Here is a 17783-nt window from a genome sequence, read left to right as displayed (position 1 = left end):
ACACCACCAACAAGGAGACCGAATCAACCTAAACACCCATCAGCCTTTCCGTTATCCATACCCATACCCATACCCATATCCATATCCATATCCCACGAGAGCATACCGTCGCATCACATCACGGTGCAGATACAGCAATCGCACTCTTCATCTCCGCAGTCGCAGCCAAAGCACGGCTTCTGGACGGTTTTGATGGGTTTTTTGATGGAGGATCCGGCGCTGGAGGGGGGTGCCATTGTTGAGGTTTGGTTTGGTTTGGAGAGGTTGAACGGTATAAATTGTGTTCTGCGGAGTAGAGTTGATTAGTATAGACGCCTGTACGATGGAGGATAGATGCTCACTATGGAGTAAAGAGTCTGGGGTTCTCATATAATTAAATGCAGAGTGAAGATGAAGTTGAAGGAGATCAGGCCGGGGAAAGAAAGATCAATCGGTCTAGAGCAGGCAGCCAAGTTGTTGCCCCAGGCCCCACTTCACTGTTGGACAGTGCCTTAAAATATCTACAGAGTACGACAACATACAATATACAAGTCAAATGCAGTGAACATCATTCATAATCATAGCATATGTACAAATCAAATCAACTTTTGTGACTCGTAAATCATCCCAGAATTGATTAAATTCCAGTCCTGTCCATCATCTGCAAGGAGGAATCGCTTCTCCAAGTTCAAGTCCTCAATGCACTCCGGGGTATCGTCTAATGTCATCCATCCGTAAGTCTATATTACTTTTGTGTTTTTGTCATCAAGCCATCACGTATCCATCATTCGATATATGGATTTACAGCTGGTCCGCCCAAGGAGTGCAACCCGGCTGAGCCTGGTTGAGCCACTTGACGAGCTCAACGAGCTCGGCCCGGCGTTCATCCTCGAGGGCCTCCTCGTCGGTGAGGACGGCCTGGAAGATGGGCAGGAATTGAGGAGTCAGCTCGCGGATAGTAGGGTCCTCCCATTTGTCTGGTCAAGTCAGCACACATCTTCTATGAAGAGTTATACAGAGCGGCACTTACACATCTGGCAAATCATACGGAACAAAGGATCGTTCTCCTCGTAATCGTTCTTGAGAGGCAGGATGTTGATGAGGACGGGAAGGACGTCCTTGATGGGAACGTGCTCACGGTGTCTCAGGATCATACGACTGAGACATCCGGTAGCGTTGTCCTGGAGTCTCGAGACGTTCATCTGCAGGCAGTTCTCAAGACGCGACAGGATGGTGGGGATCTCCTTGACAATTCCGGCGTCGTTGGAGTGCTCAAGCAGACGTCCAGCGGCGTAGGCGGCGTTGGAGCGGGTCTGAGGATCCTCGTCGCTGAGACGGTGGACGAGCAGCTTCAGGAAAGTACCAGAGTACTGGGTGACAGCGGGACCCATGCCGTTGATGCACTCAGCAAGGACACCGACAGCGGTGGCGCGCTCGAGCGACTCGCTGCTGCTAGCGTAGCGGAGGATGGTCTTCTCGAAGACCTTCCAGAGCTCAGCGAAGCTCTGGCCCAGAGCGGCGGCCATGCCGGAGACAACGTCGAGGGCAGTGTCAACGACAACCCAGTCGAACTCAGAGGTCTCCTCGGGAGCAGCGAACTCGTCCTCACCAAACTCGATCTGGCTGGGGTGCTGCTTGTTGATAATGTCGGTGACCATCTGGATGACGTTGTGGAGGGTGGTCTCGTTGGCGATGAGGGAAGGACCGCAGTAGCGCAGGTTCTCGGCCATGTTGCGGTTGATGTCGGCGACGGTAGCCCTAGTTGTTCGAGGTTAGAAATCCGAAACCACAAATAACCACGACTTAAAAAGCGTATATAAGTTTTCTCAGGGTAGATAATTCGTATTTCACATCAATCACGCATTTTGCGAGTAAGAGTGAGCTGGGTATTACGAGGTAATTCATCATTGTGAAAATGACCCGCGTTGAGAGATGCGATTAAGCGTCTTCAAGGCTTGTCCAAGCATAAAGCAAAAAATAACAAAACAAAACAAGCAAAGGGGTTATAGTGTTACGTACCGATCATCCTCCTCAGACCACATCTTGATGGTAGCAGTCATGAGGATCTCGCCAAACTTCTTGACCTCCTTGGCGGGCTCGACCTGCAGGGGCAGACCAGGCTGCCACTTGGGCATCTGGCCGGTATCCTCGGCAATGGCGAACAGCATAGCGTAGGAGCGGTGCAGGGTGGAGATGGTGCTCTTACGGACACCCTCGTAAGGGTGCTCAGCAAGCGGCATAACCTGTTCAACGGTCTTCTCGAAGTAGGGGAGGTAGGCGCTCTTGGTGTGGGTGACGAGGTCGCCAATGACCTCGACAGCGATCTCCTTCTCGAGAGACAAGGGAGTGGTGGCGGTGATGTCATCCCAGGCATCCTCATCCTCATCCTCGGGGTCAACGTCTTCGATGGAACCGTCCTCGGCAACCTCGTCGTCGTCGTCAGCGCTAGCGACCTTGACCTTGCGGCCACCGATGGTCACCTCCTGACCGATGAGGTCCTTGCCGGCTTCACCGAGGGAGACGTCAAGGTCGGTCTCGTCCTGCTCAATACAGGCGAACAGACCCTTGACGACACCGTCGAGGAAAGCAGAAAAGTGCTCAACGTAGACCTTGGCCATGGCACCCCAGAAGATGTAGGTGCTCTCCTTGAGACGGGAGTGACCAAGGTGGAGGGCCTCCTCGGTTGCTTGCATGAGGGGTCCGACATAGGGCTGGTAGCGCTCGGGGCCAGCAGAGCCGGCCATCTCACCCATGGCATCAGTGACGCTGGCACGGAGGTCAAGCTCTTCCTCGCTGTCCTTGACGGTAGCGAACTCCTGGAAGAGGTGCATAGACTCGTCGAAGAAGGGCAGGAAAGAGTCACCAGCAGACGAGGCCAGCGAGCCAAGAGCACCGGCGGCCAAGCCCTTGATGCGGAAGTCGGGGTGCTTGAAGAGGTTGTGGAGGATGGGAACCAGCTCGCCCTGGTAGGGGGCGACTTCCTTCTCATCCAGACCGTCAACAACAGAGTCGATGGCGCTGATACCAGCCTTCATGATGTCGACAGTAGGACCGTCCTCCTCACCCTTGTACTCCTGCATGGCGCTGGCAAGGTTCTTGAAGAGCAAGGGCATGAGGCTCTCGTGCTCGGCGCTGAGGTCCTCAGCGAGGTCGTCGGCCAGACGGGCAACGGCGTGCAGAGAGGCCTGACGGACCTTGGGCTCGGGGTCAGCAAGGAGCTGCAGAACCATGGGGAAAATCTCCTTCATCTGAGTGCTGATGAAGTCGGGAGCACCCTCAACACACATGCCCAGGGCCATGATACCGGCACGACGGTAGTTGGGGTCGGTGTTGTTGAAGTACGAGCCAAGAGCGTGGAGCAGAGGAACAACGACCTGGCTGGGAGGCAAGCTCTGAGCGAGCATGTCGAGCAGACCAAGGGCGGAGCGAGCGGGGGTGATGTCGTCTTCGAGAGAGGGCGAGTCACTGAGCTCGGTGACAATCTCCATAGCGCTGCGGGTGAGCTGCTCACCGAGACGCATGCCCTGGACCTTCATCTTGCGGTACTGAATGGTCTGCATGAGGAAGCTGATGGCCTGGGTACGGGTGTCCTCGTCGACCTCGGTGTTGGTAGCGAGCTCGTTCATGAAGACAACCAGGTCCTTGAGGTGGACGGTCAGGATAGCGGGATCGCAGCCCAAGAGGGTCTGGAAGACCTCGAACGTCTGCATGACGCGGTCCTCTTCCTGCTTGTCGATGGAGTCCTTGAGGACGGCAACCATGGGAGGAACGAACTCCTGGAAAGCCTTGACGGGGGCCTCGTCCTCATCCGAGTCCAAGTTCATGGCAATCTTGCTCAGGGCGAGCAGAGTGTTGATGCGGACTTCCTCGCTCTCAGGGTCACGAATGGTCTTGCTGAACAAGGTGAACAGCTCCTGGTACTTCTCCTCGAAGCCCTCCCCAAGAGTCTCAAGGATGGTGAAGAGAATGTAGGTACCAACAACACGCTCCTCCACATTGCTGCTACCAGAAGCCTGGACGAGGAAGTTGGGCAGGTCAGCCCACTCGCCATCGTTCAGATCGATCTTGGCAATGGCAGAGATGATACGGGCCACCGAGTGACGGACCAGCGAAGAGCTCTCGCCCAGGGTAGAACGGACGAGTTGCTCCCGGATCTGAGGCTTCTGACTGGCATCAACCTTCACCCAGTGTTTTGTGACGAGCGACCGGGCCTCGACGGCGGCCAGCTGTCTCAGGTTGGAGTCCTCATGAGCGGTTGCAACCTGGATAAGGAGAACAAGCGATTGAGGCTGGTTGTAGTACTCGCGCTGCAGAATGCCGGTGGCTTCCTTAACGTTGCCCTGAGTGGCTGCAAAGCATGTCAGCGCAGTTCTTCAGGGCAATCCAACGGTGCAGAAATTTTCTGACGGCCTGGATTCCGGGAATAGGGAAAACTCACGGTTCAGGACAACCTGCAGCTGTTGCAAAAACCGCTGTTGGTCCATGATGAATAGAAATACAGAGAATCAAAGGAGAGAAATATGGTAAAAAGGACAGAATATAAGAAAACTGTCCAGCCCTCGTACACAGAGGGGGATTGTCAGATGAGAGCTGACTGCAGTCACAACTCCCAGGGGTATCACAACAAAAAAAGAAAGCAAAGAAAGAAAAGAGAAAAAGACACAAAAAAGGAAAAGGGAGAATGTGCGAGAGAAGAAAAGAAGAAGAAAAAGAAAGAGAGAAAAGGAAAGTGGGAGAAGAAGAGAAGAAAAAATATACAGAGCGGGGACCAGAAAAAAAAAAAAAAATAAAATAAAACAGCCCACTCTATGAAAATTCAGTTTTTTTCTTCTCACCGCGTTTGCACGTGTTTTTCGCGGTCACGGGACTCCACCTGCCTGTTTTAGTATACTTATAGCCTACACCCATGGATCTAGTTCAAGACCAGCCAACTCAATTGGACCAACTGACTAGATATATCTCTCTCCCACGGAATAAGAGCGACATATTTATTCGCGAAACTGTCCAAACTCCAGTACCCAAACTCCTTTCTCATACATACAAGCAAGACATGAAGACAAAAAAACAAAAAAACCTCATTATCCAATCATTCAGACACAATAGCATAGCAATGGTCTTTTGTCGTGGCCATATGAGGGCACACTAGTATTCTTCCGAGTCGTAATCGTCATCAGCCAGGATAGACCGGTATCCCCTAGACGCAAGGTTTTCTTCCAGACCTCCATCGGATCCAGGATCCGCGTATCCTATATCGTCAGCACATGCAATCGAATTAAAGAAAAGAAGGAAGGAACCGACCATCGCCGCCAAAGTAGCTAAGCGCCACCGGCAGGAAAATAAGTGCATGAATCGCAGCAAAAACCACCAACGCTAACCAAACACGGAAGTAGTAGATCTCGAAAATCTTGCTTCGCGTAAATGCCAACACACAAACACCCAACAACTTGGTCACGGTGATACCGCTGAACACACTACCGCCGACATTGACCAGTGCTGTCCAGGCCCTGGCATCCTTGCCGCGGAATTTGGTAGGGACCTTGGCCATGATGGTTCGCGAAGGAAACATGAATGCACGGGCGATGTGGGCGCAGAATTCCACGCCGATTCCGACGCAAATGACTAGGTTGACCAACGACACGGCGTTGAGTGAGACGCCAGCGATGGCCATGGTGCCGATAATGTCCACCACGATCATGACCACCGTTGTAGTAACAACAACTCCAGTCGCGATTGAACCCAAGATGGTAGAGGTGATGGCGAAGATAATGGCAACGGCAGATCCAAGCAACGTACCAGTCAATTGCACAATGGACACGTACTGGTCGAAGAATATGTACGATTTGGCGTACGGGAACACATCGATATTGTGCTCCCTCGAGATGTCATCTGCGATGCGACGTACAGAAATGTACGACTGGATGTAGTCATCCTGAGACCGCAGAGGGGTGTGGCTAGTCCTGAAATTGGTGGCGCTAGTCGTAATCCGCTTGGGATCAATGACAAGGGCGTTGCTATAAGGCGCCTTTCCTCCCAATGGGCATGAGGCATCTGTAGGCGACTCGATCCATTTCTGCACGTAGTGGACAAACTCATCTCCCTCAGGCATACCATAAAGGGAAATATTCCATGGAATAGCTCGGTCCTCGAAACAAACTTTCCCATTCTCTTTACAGCAATCCTGCTGCGGGTTGAGCCAGTAGAAGAAGTCATCGATCCAGCTGGCAACTGATCCCGCGATGTACGAAACATTCGGCCGCTTCGACTCCTGCTCCAAGACGAATGGCAGCGAGTACTCATCGCACGACGTAAAGCGCCCGCAGAGCTGTTGTTGATGGCTGCGCTCGGTTATGTTGACGTCCCGCGTCACAAAGTACACAGGCTGCCCGGTACCGAAGTAATCATCGAGATCATTAAAGTACTGAATCAGGTAAGAGTCGCTGGGCAACGCGATGCGTTGGTCCAATCCAAGGGGCAGTTTAGGTATCAAAGCCAGACCAGCTGTTAAAAGACCTAAAAACGCAATCACAACAACGGCCTTGACCCGGCGCTCAAGGATAATCGGTGCATACACCTTACGGATAAATTGCTGAAGTCCGCTCTCTGCCTCCTGATCTTCGTACAACGGTTCATCTGGCATGCCGGATGAATTCGCTTTGCGGACGGTGAGACATGGGAGACAGTCCGCGCGCAGACTTTCGACCCGTTTCTGGTTCAGCGCAAGGACGGAGATGAACATAGTAATCTGCAGGATGGCATTGATGAAAACTGCCCCAGCAGCGTAAGCGGCGAAGTTCTTCACGGCTGGCATTCCAACGAAAACACCAAGGGCGAATGCGACGGTCTCCGTGATAGCGGAGAGGAAGATACTGGGGCCAATTCTTCCTACCGCGCGAGCTACCCGCTCGTCAATTTCTTCATCCGGATGACTGACGTTGATTCGCTCGAACTCGTGGACAATCAAGAAGATATTGTCTACACCGACAGCAAGGACAAGGAACGGGATGACCTCTGCGATGATCAGTGTCGCCTTTATGCCAGTCACAGAGAAGAGTCCAACCGACGCTGAGACGGACATCAGAACAATGGCGATTCCGACAATTCCCAGAGTAAACTTCGACTGGACCAAAGCGTTGGCAGGGTTACTGAACAGAGACCTCCAGGTGACCGTGACCGAGCCCAACGCAAGCGACGCATAGATAAACATGATGATGTAGCTGATCACCACAATCTTCGCGTCTGTATTGGTGGACTTGTTCAATTCCTGTTCCAGACTGATCTCAGCGTTAAAAGAAACTCGTAGTCCACGTTCATTGGCCTCTTCCTGCACGACCTCGAAGATGCGCTTGAAGCTGTCTTCCCAATCCATGGCCTTGGCTTCTCCTTCACTACCTTGAGCGTGGTTGTTTACGACCCATGTGGCAACCAATGCTTGAGCGTCAAACGGGTCTCCGGTGTGTTCATATCCACCCAGAATCATCTCCGGCTTAAGAGGCTGGCTGAAGTCAGGTAGACAGCTCACATCACCGGGCGAATCCAGACAGTGCCTAAGCCGTTCCTCCCAAGTGTCAGGGTCAAGATTCCATACGGTACCGCCAAAGTAACCAGTCACGGATTGAATGACACATGCATCACCGGTAGGCTTGAAGCAGACGTCGTCCAAGATCAGTTCGCGGTCCAACGAAATCATCCGCCGAACACGAGACTCGACATCAAACCACCAGCTCAATGTATCGTAATCCAGAACCCGCCCGTGTCCATCGGGAGCACTGTCGTTCACAAGGAAGGCTTGCTCGGCCCGGTAGAAAGGTCCAAAGTTCTCATCGAAATACACCTTCTCCTGCGCAGCCGGTGAGCTAGGACTAACCCACAAGCGTACCGGATCCGTTTCGACGGTGAATCCCAGCCAACCCAAGCTCATCAGACCGACCACAATGATACTGGTGACGATCGTGATTGCCGGGAAGCGGGCGCAAGCACCTCCAATCCGGCTGAAAAGCGCGCCCAAAGCAGAGTTCAATTTGTACACACCGCGCGGCTGCTCGAGATATCCGCCAGCATGAACAATATCACCCTCATCCTCGTCGTCACTTGGTGCAGGGTCCTGAAGCAATCGAACGCGTTCAGGCTTGCGGTAGCGGTGTTCTCTGTACGTGAAGTAGCTCGATACCGCCACGATCAACAGCAGGAAGATGGAGTAAACGAGGATGACAGAGAAAGACAGGCACGGAAGCAGACCAACGTGGCAGTAGTGAACCGTGTCAACCTCAGGCAACGGCTTGCAAACCTCCGGACAATCCACGCAGGAGCAGCGGAAGGCCTCGTCGGGATCATTGCAAGACTTTGGCTTCATGGGCAAAGCCTTCATGCCCTGGTCATCATCACTAGGCTCTGTTCTGTAGTTGATCTGGAACGGGCTACCCAGCAATTTCTTGTCTCCAAGGAATTTGAGGAACTGAGCGTAGTTTTTGGCGCCACCACCGATGAAATCGATGGCCTTGCCGCCAGATGCACCGTTCTTCACATTCTTGCAGCTGTCGTAGAATCCACTCTGATATTCCTCCGACCAGACGTTCTCTATTTCGGTCACAAGGTATTTCCCAGAACTAGCCTTTTCCGTCTCGGTGATGTTCACGAAAAGCGACTGGTCGGGCGAGCAGGTAAAGGTACAGAAGATGTCGTAGAAGTTCTCCCTACACGCAGGACACGATGCGATGATTGATTCGGCGAGCTTCAGGTTACTCGCCAGCGCGTCGACCTGCCATTATTAGTCCATAGTCCTCCTCCTTCCACTTAAAGGATGACGTACCTGCTCCCCAAGACAACAAACCGGCCCCTCTTCCCATTTACTTCCGCACAGATCGACCAGCTTCTTCCTAACCGGAGCCTCCGGTTTCTCCGCAAGACCATTATCAGGACATGGCAGCTCTCCACCAAAGAACGATTGTTTCCCGCAATGACCACGGATAGCACAGCGACCCTCCTCATGTATCTTTGTTTCTCCTTCAGCGAGGACCGGTGATGACGATGACAAGAGGGCGCCGACGATGGGGATGAAGCGGAGTCCCCGCATCTTTGGGGGTTGGTTCGTGACGAGATCCGGCTCGACAAGAATCGGTAATTGGCTCGTGAGGTTCCTAGAGGAAATAAATAGTAGATTCCGTATCCAAATCCCAGCTCAGCGCCGTCGACGTCGAGAAATGTTCGTGAGACCGTGGATGATCCGAAAGCGGTTGCAGCGCTCAGGAACGCCAGCTGAGGTGATCTGCTTCGGACGGAGGAATCCGGAGCGTGTCGCAATTATATCCAAAACACGCTAAAAAAAGACCAGGAGTGCATGAGTTGTTTGGCTGAGCATCAGCCCGGGGAAAGATAGAATGGATGAATATAGGAGAGTTGGAGAGCTTGGGCGATGACGATGACGGATAGACTGCAAGGGCGGTCACTACGTAAGCGGAGCCCAGACTGGGGATGCTAGTACAACTACATCAAGGTCGGAGAACCTGGTCTTATGTACTATGGGACCTGGTATAAATGCTGATTCTCTACTGGACCAGAACAATGAATTGACTGGCTCACATTCACACACGCTTACCAGGGGTAATTGATGCCGTATAATATATCGCGAAAAGGATGGCAAAGGAGCACACAGCTGTTCTACTTCATTACTTTGCTTGAACACAACACCTGCATGCTCTGTCGTGGCTCGAATCAGAAGACTTCAATCTGCACAGTCGATCCACGCCTCACTTGTGGAAATCAGGTGTCAAGGCCACAACATATGCCCGATCATTCCTGGTCTTTTTGAGGATATAGGGAGCATCGACAGTTGTGCATTCGTTTAAAAGACCAATCCACCTCCTGATAATATCGTCAGCATTGGAGCTATCAACCGGATCAATGAACCTACCATCAACAACCAAACCCGTCCCATTCACATAGCTCCCCCCAATATCACTACAAAGAAAAACAACCGGCCCAGTCATCTCCTGCGGCGACCCCATCCTGCGCATCGGATTGCGATCCGCCCAGATCGCTCGCCAAGGCGCAAGATCCTCACCCTCATTGAGAACAGTATCCATGTATCCGGGTGAGATGGAGTTGACGCGGATGCCATACCGAGTCCATTCCGCAGCGAGACTGTCGCGCATGTGCAGGACGGCGGATTTGGAGACGTTGTAGACGATTTGGGGCTGGGGGTAGTTGACGCGGTGGCCGCTGATGGAGGAGATTAGGACGACTTTTCCACCGCGGCCGCTGGATATCATGTGTCTGCTTGTGTTAGCTTATGTTGCAGGACAGTGGGATATGAAAACTCACTTCCCAACAGTTTGCGCAGCAATCCATGAACCAGTCGTGTTGACATCGATCACCCGTCTCCACTGCTCGATGGACAGGTTCTCTGCCGCAACGCAATTGACCATACCAGCAAAACAACAGAGGATAGTGAGATCTCCTAGCTGATCTCTGACCTTCTGTATAGTCTCGCGCATTCCATCCGCATCCGTGACATCGCATGGTTCCGCCAGGATTTTCGCGCCGGGGAAGTCTTTTCGAAGAGTCTCGACAGCTAATTGTCCTTTTTCTATGGCAGTGGGTAGATCAAGTAGGGCGATTCCAGAGAGACCGTGTTCGAGGAGGGCTCGGGCTGAAGCGAGAGCTAGCATGCCTGTGCCGCCAGTAACTGGCATAGGATGGCTCGTTAGTATACAACATAGTAGTTTGTTCGAGTCACATACACACTGCATTCCCATTAACACCAAACCTCATCGCTGCCCTCTGCTGAGCCGTGGTGTTTTCCGGGAACAAAGCCGGTGGGGGCGTCAACGTAGAAGCTGGATCGAGCTCTCCCAGCTGAATCCATGGCATCTTCGGGAGGGGGACGGACATCTTGAAGCTGGATATAGAAGTACCGACCTTCAACTGTATGGTAAGAAAAAGGATAATTCAGATACGAAGAAATGAACCCGGTTCTCCGTCAGTGAATTGAAGACCACCCCGCGTTGGCTATATATATTCCGCCCTGCTTTCTCCGCATCGATTACCCCAGACTGTAACACGATGTGGCTTCGGGCCGCAGTGCCCCGGACTCTTCGCAAGTACTATAAAAGTGACAATGGTAGTATTAAGCTATTTTAACCAAACAAAAGTAAGCAGACATACACCAAGTACCATTGCCTATCCCACCCGACAGTATACTCCGATTATTTCCCATCAACCTTCCTCCTCTTCGCCCCCTTCCTATTCGGCGTAAACTCCTCTCCGTAAATCTTAAAGAACTCATGCGGCTTCTGCGGCTCCTCGCCCATTGTGACATCGCGGAACGCAGTGGTAGCCACGTAGTTCGTCTTGCCCTCGCGGACGAGCGAGTAGTATTCGACTAGGAACTGGATCTCCGTGTCGTCGGTGTCGGTGTGCTTGCGGAGGACTTGTTTTGCTTCGCGTCTGTGTTTGTTAGTTCCGCACTATTGTAAAAGGGGAAGGGAGGAAGTGTACTCGGAAATGTCCTCGAATTCCATATCGGCTTTCAGGGCTTCGCTGGCTGCTTTGGCGAGTTCTTGGCCGTTTAGGAGGGTTGGGCCTGGCTCGTTAGCCCTAGCTATGTTTATTTTGTAGGTATGAATACTAGTAATGGTCATCAATTGACCACGATGCTTATCATCCAATCCATGAGAGCCCTTTCCTGCTAATACATGGGCAGCCAGGAGTGCAACGTCCTGCATTGTCAGCTATGCTCATACATAAAGAAGGTAGATTCACGCCTAACGCAACCGGAGCAAACTTATGTTGCTGCCCAATAGGCAAAGGGAGGGCACCTTCTTCTTTGGCTTGATGAGCATACGAAAGCAGATTCTCAGCATAGAAACCGGCCCTAACCATTAACAACCAACCAAATCAACCAGTACGAGGGGGAAAATACCGAATAATAACTGGACACTCCCCCGTCCTCGACGACGCATCCCCCTTAACCCCCATAAACAACGCCTCCAAATCCACAAATTCCCTCAACCGGGGCTGCCTATCCCTCTCCGCCAGATCACACCCGGCAGCACTAAGAAACACAATATTCGGAACATCCGCCATCTTCGCCGCCTCAATCAACTCCGCCGTAACATCGATCTTATGCTTCGACACCGGCGGAATCACGCACACCGTGTCCGCGTCCGTGCCCTTGATGCTGGCCGCGACATTCTTGACGCGGCCGGGCTGGTGCGGGACGATGGTGGCGCCGAGCTGGGTTAGGTCTTTACAGCGTTCGGCGGTGGGGTTGAGGGTTAGGCCTGAGACGGAGGTGACGAACTTGGAGAAGTTTTCGTCGCTGAGGAGGAGTTCGGCGATTACGAAGCCGGTGTTGCCTTCGACGGAGGTGATGCAGACATTGCGGGACATGGCGGGTGGACAGGCTGATGTGATCTTTCGTTGGAGTCGAGTGAGGATGGGGGAATCAAAGGATTAGCCCCTGGGGAAGATGTATTTATCTTAGAATATACCACGTCATGATAAGCTAATGTTAACAAATGAAGTCAGATTTGGAACACTCGAGGCATGGATCGGTTCTGCCCTAGTAGGGTATCAAGTGGGAGGTCAACAATCGAAGGCAATGTTATATAGAGATAAGAGATATGACTGTATGTTAGACGAGCTCATAGGCAGCTGCAATAAGCATAGAGCTTGCTCGCGAGTTCAGTCAATCATACAGTCGATCTCGTTGTCGGGAGAATTACCATTCGTTCATGATGACTTACCTCACTGTAATAAAGACAAAATGCATAGCCAACGCGGAAATATTAACCTCTCCTCACTCATTGTACAATCCATCAAGGGCAGACTTGAAATGTCAGACCTTGCCGTAACCCTTCATTTGTCTAGACGCTGGAGTTTCGCGTTCACATCTTGTTTGACGCTCAGAGCAGCTTGAGCATATTGGCCTCGCCACACTGTAGAAACTAGCATTTGTCGTTGCATCTAGCACAAAATATAAAATAACTTGAAACATTGGCTCATTCTCAATTCTTCACTATGCGCCTTAGTTGCTATCCTGCTCAGATTGTGTGCTGCTCGCCAACCCTAAGGTATCCGTACTCCGATATACGCGCCTATTACTCCGTACGCATTACTGACACACCAAAACATAACCAACAAAGAAAAGAATTTGCATTGTAAATTCGCTTATTCTGCCCCTGTTTGCGTTCACCAAAATAAACCAGCCCTAGTCAATTAGTACACACGTACATCCCAGCTTGCAATCACACACTACGAATAAATCCAATCGATAACCATTACTCAACCCAACTCCAATCCCTGAACCTAATGACGTGCCCATGTAGACATATCTCACCGACATCCATGTTCCTGCAGTATGACTGCGGACTGCAGACGTCAACAAAACTGCTCATTGGCCAAGAAACACCCTGACAGCTATTCACCTTGTTTACCCTATTCCTGATTTATTTTAAGCATACTATCCTCTTTGTCTGTCGCACCATGCATTGTGATAGTGACGTTACCTGGGCAGGGGTATTGGTTTGGCTTGGAAATTGTAGGGGGCGATTGGTTCTGATGTAGATTAAAAGACAAACAATAATATAATAGCTTGCCAGGCCGAGCTATAAAGCTCTCAAGACCAATCCACAGAATCAGTTTCCTCGATTCAAGAATCGTTGCTACGCCAGAAAACAATACCAAGTAAGACTCCTATCTCCCAAGATCCAATTCAATTGATTTAACCTCTGCAAGCCACAATGCCCGACCTCGAAACCCTATACCAAAAAGCCGAGGCAGGCGACCTCAAAAGCCTCTACAACTACTGCAAACACTACCTCAACAACCTAAGCACCACAATTGAACCCTCCACCGAAGTATTCGTCCGCTCCGACAAGACATTCATCATGCGAGACAAAACCACACGTACACTCCTGCGCGGCGAAGTCTCAGACATAGAGGACCTCGAGACCATGAAGGAAAGCCTGTCGCGGGTGCTTTTCAAAGATATTGGGGCTCGGGAGGAGACTTGTACTGCGTTTGCTTTTGCGGCGACGATGGTCGGGGGTTTGAAGGGTGCTTTTGTTGAGGTGGTGAGGTATCCGGATGGGGGTGTTTGGATTGGGGTGGAGGGGCCGTTGAGTCTTAAGAGGAGGGATGTTGGTGTCCAGGGTGCTTTGGGGCAGGTTTTGGAGAGGTGTTCGTTTCGTGAGGAGTAAAGCAAACCTGCTAGCGAGATTTGAGGATCTGGTGGTGTGTTGTGGCTATTGTCTGTATTAGACATTTTATTTAGAGATTATTGGCTTATACATACGTGGAGTAAATGTAGGTGAGAAGAGTCCCAGCTTAACAGAACAATAATGAGACTGAAACTCCGATTCAGCTAGAGCATTTACGTAGGTCTATCTGAGAAGTATATTCTTGCAATCCGACTGCATCCATTAGGCAAGCAAGTTTCTCATTTGTCCTCGAAAAGCCCTACTTTTCTTCTGGACATCCTGACCTATCAGACTTCTGCTTCTAAGAACCTCTAGCTTCCTGTCACACGTACTATGGACACGGTACTACCTGACAGCTGCGCCTGGCCCAATTTGAAATGGCAGCTTACGATTGGCCGCGACAAAGAATTATTCAGACGCTGACCAGCCTGCGCCTATCAGAAACCGACCAAAACCGTTCAAAACCAGGACTGATTACTACAGTTGGCATCCAGAATCAAAAGAGTTGATGAAAACAAACAGGCAAGCCAACGAGTCCTACCTTTCAGAGATCTCATCGTAACCAACCAGCCTGCAGAAAGCCATGAACAACGCCGAGATTTTCAGAGCCCTCGAGGACTTTAACCAAAAATCAATAGGTGCCGATTTAGAAGGCTTTGACTCTTACTGCACCAAATATCTCCACCAGTTGTTGAGAAAAGTCGATTCCTCTGTTAGAGGACCCATGGATGTATTCCAGCCGTCTTGAGAACCCCCAAGGACATACAAGGAGCTTATGATTGAAAAAAAAAATATGGCTGGACAATTTTGACGGGATATGTTTCTGTTTCCGAAGACATTGAGACTTTTGAGAGCTCGGTTGGTGCCGGAGGTTCAGAAGATTGTTGCGGCCCGACAGCAAGAGCCTGTCAGTATTTGGAATATGTTTGCGCTTGCAGCCTCGGCTGTTGGTGGTATAAAGTGTGAATTTTCCCATACGAAGCCGGATGGCGAGGTGAAGATTCTGGACGGGCCGTTGAGCTTCAAGAGAGATCAGGATGCTATTGAGAATCACCTGAGGGATTGTTTGAGAATAGCAGCCGAGGATTCGGTTATTGCACGTCAAGAGCTTCGAGACATGATGTCAAGTCAACGAGCAGGGACATGGTGCCTCTCCAGATCTGTGTTCTGACATGCATGGCTTCGTTGCTGTCTGTTTGGGAAACCACGGTCACTGTCTTCCTCGATGATCTTCTATTGCTTCCATGTTTTCAATATTGCATTTGACCACTTCCGTTTCTCTCTCAAGTAACCCATATCTCGTGCGGTGTTGTAGTTATTCATTGTCGGTTCGATGACAAATAAAAGAAGTCGTTAAAGCCGTACCAAGCCCTGTCGAATAGAAGCTATCAACTCGAATGGCATCTTCAGACTATGAAGAAGACACGACTCCAGTATCTCCCTCTGTCCTATTACAAGCCTACCGCAATATCGCTGGCGATAAAGTTGTAGAAACCCAGAAAATTCAGGATCTTCTCCCAAGGATTCCATCCGCTCTGCCGCCTCCTTGCATAGGTTCTTCGCATCACCGGGTAGGTAATCGCTGCTTTTGTGGGACATCGACTGAACGAAGCGTGGGACGAAGGTGCGCATCATTTTGTAAAGATAAAGACGGTCGTTCTGGTGGCATAATTCGAGGTCACTTCTTCCGGTCACCATTAGTGCTCTGGGCATCGATCGTTAGCGAATGAGTGAATTAAGAGTGCACTGGAGTGACGGACATGTATACATATCGGTCTTGGACATAGGGAGATATTTCAGATTGATCACTGTTTATCGATCAGTGACCCGTCAAAACCGGGGGAGTCGAGTACTAGTGTTGAAACGCACATTGGAACTTCAGCCACTATCAGAGTGGGTATGCTAACATTCTTCAAAAGTGTTTGGACAAATTGGCTTGCGGGGATGGATATATCGCCCTGCCCATTGACATGCGTACAAACTCCGTCGACGAACCGATACCGCGAGGCGCTATTCTCATCAGTGCTACCGAATATCCTAATGATGAACAACTACTTGTTAACACTGGCGCTTTCAACCGGGTAGAGGAAGAGGTGATGCGACTCACAAATCGCCTCGTTGGCTCAGGACAGCGACGTTTGCTTCCACTACCACTTGGTCTGAACATGAAGCTTTCTCGTGGCTCCCATGAAGGAAGAAATAGCGCATTGATCCCTGGCCGCCGGTCCTGTAGAGCATGTCGGGCCGAAAGCAGCACCGGTCATCGGTAGACAACATCCGCGGGGTTCTGACGAGGGGCCGATTTCACTGATAAACAAGAACCAGAGGGGCAAGCCGTATGGTGGGGGTCAGCTCATTGCATAAGAAGAATAAGTAGTTGTTCATAAATAAGTAGTCGTCAATAAAAGGCAGGCGTGGGGAGAAAAAGAAGAAGCTCTGTTGCGGTCCAACATGCGAAAACGACCGTGCTCCTGCAGCTGCTAGTTAGTGTTTCTATTTTGATCTTTCTGGCGGACTTGTGCATGTTATAACATCAAACTGCCATAATGCGCATTAAATACCGGACCAGATCCCGAGTCCTCCGAGTCCCCCGAGTCCCGAATCCCGAGAAGCTTGAGCAATTAGTAGTACATAGTATGGAAATACAGAACTCCCTTTATTGGCTACAATGACATGGATTGAAAATGAAAGCCCGCTTGTTGTTGCTCTTATCCTGAGGAAACAGGATGTGGCTTGCGCTTCAATTTCCAATTGATTTGCTATAGGAGATCATTTGTACACACCTAATATGTGATCTCAATCCGAATTCCATAGGTACAATACCACACACTCTAGAAATAGCCTGTCATTCTAGCAGACTCAAAAACAATATCCCAATGTCGCCAATCCATGTAACCAATTATACGCCTTACATCCAACCCAAAGAAACAAACACCATACCCCTCAAATCCCGCATAAACACCAAAAACACTCCACCAAACCCGTCCTTTATCACCAATTCAATCCAAATCAAACAACCCCATCTCCCTCCCCCTTCCCCATCTCCTTCTCCGCAGGCTCATACGCCGGCAACCCATCCCCAATCGAAACATCTGGCCTGGCCCACGCAAACTCCGTCTTCCTCGGTAACCCCAGCATCTTCTCGCGCACGGCATTCTCCAGCGCAGTTTGTCGTTCTTGCTCTTCCTGTGGTGAGAGGAAGCGCGGGGAACCGTCCCAGTCGACTATCACGGCGCCGCTGATATCGTTGTAGCGGGGTGGGTGTTGTGCGGTGCGTTCTTGTTTTGTTGCTGTTGTTGTTGTGGATTGATCTTGTGCGATGGAAGGGGGTTCTGGAGATGGTGTGTTCGTGAACTGGGTGGAGGGGGACATTGGGGGGTTGATGTTTTCCCAGGTTGATGGAGGTTCGGTATCTGATGATGGTTGGTTGTGTAGCTGCGTATATCCCGGTGCGGGCGTTGAACTGAAGAAAGGATTCATTGTGTATTCCGTATGTTGTGTATTTCGTATCTCGAGAGTAGTAATCTGTTTGTTTGTCTGGTGCCAGAAAAGAATGCGCCCCAAATATGTACCTGTACTCCTGACAAACACGTGAATTCTAACCGT

At 50.8% G+C, this 17783-nt stretch overlaps 7 protein-coding genes across 7 annotated transcripts; 1 reads left to right on the top strand and 6 right to left on the bottom strand.

The window, feature by feature from the left end:
- Positions 1–628: 628 nt before the first annotated feature.
- ASPGLDRAFT_45286 (putative importin beta-4 subunit) lies at positions 629–4741 on the bottom strand. Its single transcript, XM_022546208.1, has 4 exons — positions 4418–4741; positions 1999–4327; positions 1010–1737; positions 629–956 (listed from the first exon to the last, which is right to left on the bottom strand). Exons 1-4 carry the CDS (start codon positions 4461–4463, stop codon positions 781–783), a joined length of 3279 nt encoding a protein of 1092 aa, XP_022402928.1. The 5' UTR covers positions 4464–4741; the 3' UTR covers positions 629–780.
- Positions 4742–4778: 37 nt separating this feature from the next.
- On the bottom strand, positions 4779–9355 carry ncr1 (sphingolipid transporter NCR1). The gene is made up of 3 exons (XM_022546207.1): positions 8786–9355; positions 5278–8734; positions 4779–5225 (listed from the first exon to the last, which is right to left on the bottom strand). Exons 1-3 carry the CDS (start codon positions 9047–9049, stop codon positions 5122–5124), a joined length of 3825 nt encoding a protein of 1274 aa, XP_022402927.1. The 5' UTR covers positions 9050–9355; the 3' UTR covers positions 4779–5121.
- A 112-nt stretch (positions 9356–9467) lies between these two features.
- ASPGLDRAFT_45284 (oxidoreductase, short chain dehydrogenase/reductase family) lies at positions 9468–10978 on the bottom strand. The gene is made up of 4 exons (XM_022546206.1): positions 10716–10978; positions 10297–10660; positions 9887–10248; positions 9468–9837 (listed from the first exon to the last, which is right to left on the bottom strand). The coding sequence occupies exons 1-4, from the start codon at positions 10864–10866 to the stop codon at positions 9818–9820; spliced, it is 897 nt and encodes a 298-aa protein (XP_022402926.1). The 5' UTR covers positions 10867–10978; the 3' UTR covers positions 9468–9817.
- Positions 10979–11180: 202 nt separating this feature from the next.
- ASPGLDRAFT_73312 (uncharacterized protein) lies at positions 11181–12445 on the bottom strand (the record flags this gene model as incomplete). Its single annotated transcript, XM_022549665.1, has 5 exons — positions 11897–12445; positions 11737–11848; positions 11603–11693; positions 11473–11557; positions 11181–11421 (listed from the first exon to the last, which is right to left on the bottom strand). Exons 1-5 carry the CDS (start codon positions 12364–12366, stop codon positions 11181–11183), a joined length of 999 nt encoding a protein of 332 aa, XP_022402925.1. The 5' UTR covers positions 12367–12445.
- Positions 12446–13677: 1232 nt separating this feature from the next.
- On the top strand, positions 13678–14222 carry ASPGLDRAFT_45282 (uncharacterized protein). The gene has a single exon (XM_022546205.1). It carries the CDS (start codon positions 13719–13721, stop codon positions 14175–14177), a length of 459 nt encoding a protein of 152 aa, XP_022402924.1. The 5' UTR covers positions 13678–13718; the 3' UTR covers positions 14178–14222.
- Positions 14223–15530: 1308 nt separating this feature from the next.
- On the bottom strand, positions 15531–16454 carry ASPGLDRAFT_122261 (uncharacterized protein; the record flags this gene model as incomplete). The annotated part of the gene is made up of 4 exons (XM_022540306.1): positions 15531–15882; positions 15938–15985; positions 16047–16214; positions 16285–16454. The coding sequence occupies 4 exons, from the start codon at positions 16452–16454 to the stop codon at positions 15531–15533; spliced, it is 738 nt and encodes a 245-aa protein (XP_022402923.1).
- Positions 16455–16877: 423 nt separating this feature from the next.
- ASPGLDRAFT_45279 (uncharacterized protein) lies at positions 16878–17691 on the bottom strand. The gene has a single exon (XM_022546204.1). It carries the CDS (start codon positions 17655–17657, stop codon positions 17187–17189), a length of 471 nt encoding a protein of 156 aa, XP_022402922.1. The 5' UTR covers positions 17658–17691; the 3' UTR covers positions 16878–17186.
- Positions 17692–17783: the final 92 nt, after the last annotated feature.

Source organism: Aspergillus glaucus, assembly GCF_001890805.1.
Source record: "Aspergillus glaucus CBS 516.65 unplaced genomic scaffold ASPGLscaffold_6, whole genome shotgun sequence".
Taxonomy (NCBI): Eukaryota; Fungi; Ascomycota; class Eurotiomycetes; order Eurotiales; family Aspergillaceae; genus Aspergillus; species Aspergillus glaucus.
Note: the sequence above shows the minus strand (reverse complement) of the source record. Positions and strands in the feature narration are given on the sequence as shown.

Coding starts and splice junctions, on each gene's coding strand:
- ASPGLDRAFT_45282 (XM_022546205.1), top strand. CDS start 13,719: ATGCCCGACCTCGAAACCCTATACCAAAAAGCCGAGGCAGGCGACCTC.
- ASPGLDRAFT_45284 (XM_022546206.1), bottom strand. CDS start 10,866: ATGTCCGTCCCCCTCCCGAAGATGCCATGGATTCAGCTGGGAGAGCTC. Junction 10,249..10,296: donor GCTGCGCAAACTGTTGGGAA/GTGAGTTTTCAT, acceptor TAACACAAGCAG/ACACATGATATCCAGCGGCC. Junction 9,838..9,886: donor GACGGGTTTGGTTGTTGATG/GTAGGTTCATTG, acceptor CGATATTATCAG/GAGGTGGATTGGTCTTTTAA.
- ASPGLDRAFT_45286 (XM_022546208.1), bottom strand. CDS start 4,463: ATGGACCAACAGCGGTTTTTGCAACAGCTGCAGGTTGTCCTGAACC. Junction 1,738..1,998: donor TGGTCTGAGGAGGATGATCG/GTACGTAACACT, acceptor TCGAACAACTAG/GGCTACCGTCGCCGACATCA. Junction 957..1,009: donor CCGTATGATTTGCCAGATGT/GTAAGTGCCGCT, acceptor TGACTTGACCAG/ACAAATGGGAGGACCCTACT.
- ASPGLDRAFT_45279 (XM_022546204.1), bottom strand. CDS start 17,657: ATGAATCCTTTCTTCAGTTCAACGCCCGCACCGGGATATACGCAGCTA.
- ncr1 (XM_022546207.1), bottom strand. CDS start 9,049: ATGCGGGGACTCCGCTTCATCCCCATCGTCGGCGCCCTCTTGTCATCG. Junction 8,735..8,785: donor TTTGTTGTCTTGGGGAGCAG/GTACGTCATCCT, acceptor TAATAATGGCAG/GTCGACGCGCTGGCGAGTAA. Junction 5,226..5,277: donor TAGCTACTTTGGCGGCGATG/GTCGGTTCCTTC, acceptor CTGACGATATAG/GATACGCGGATCCTGGATCC.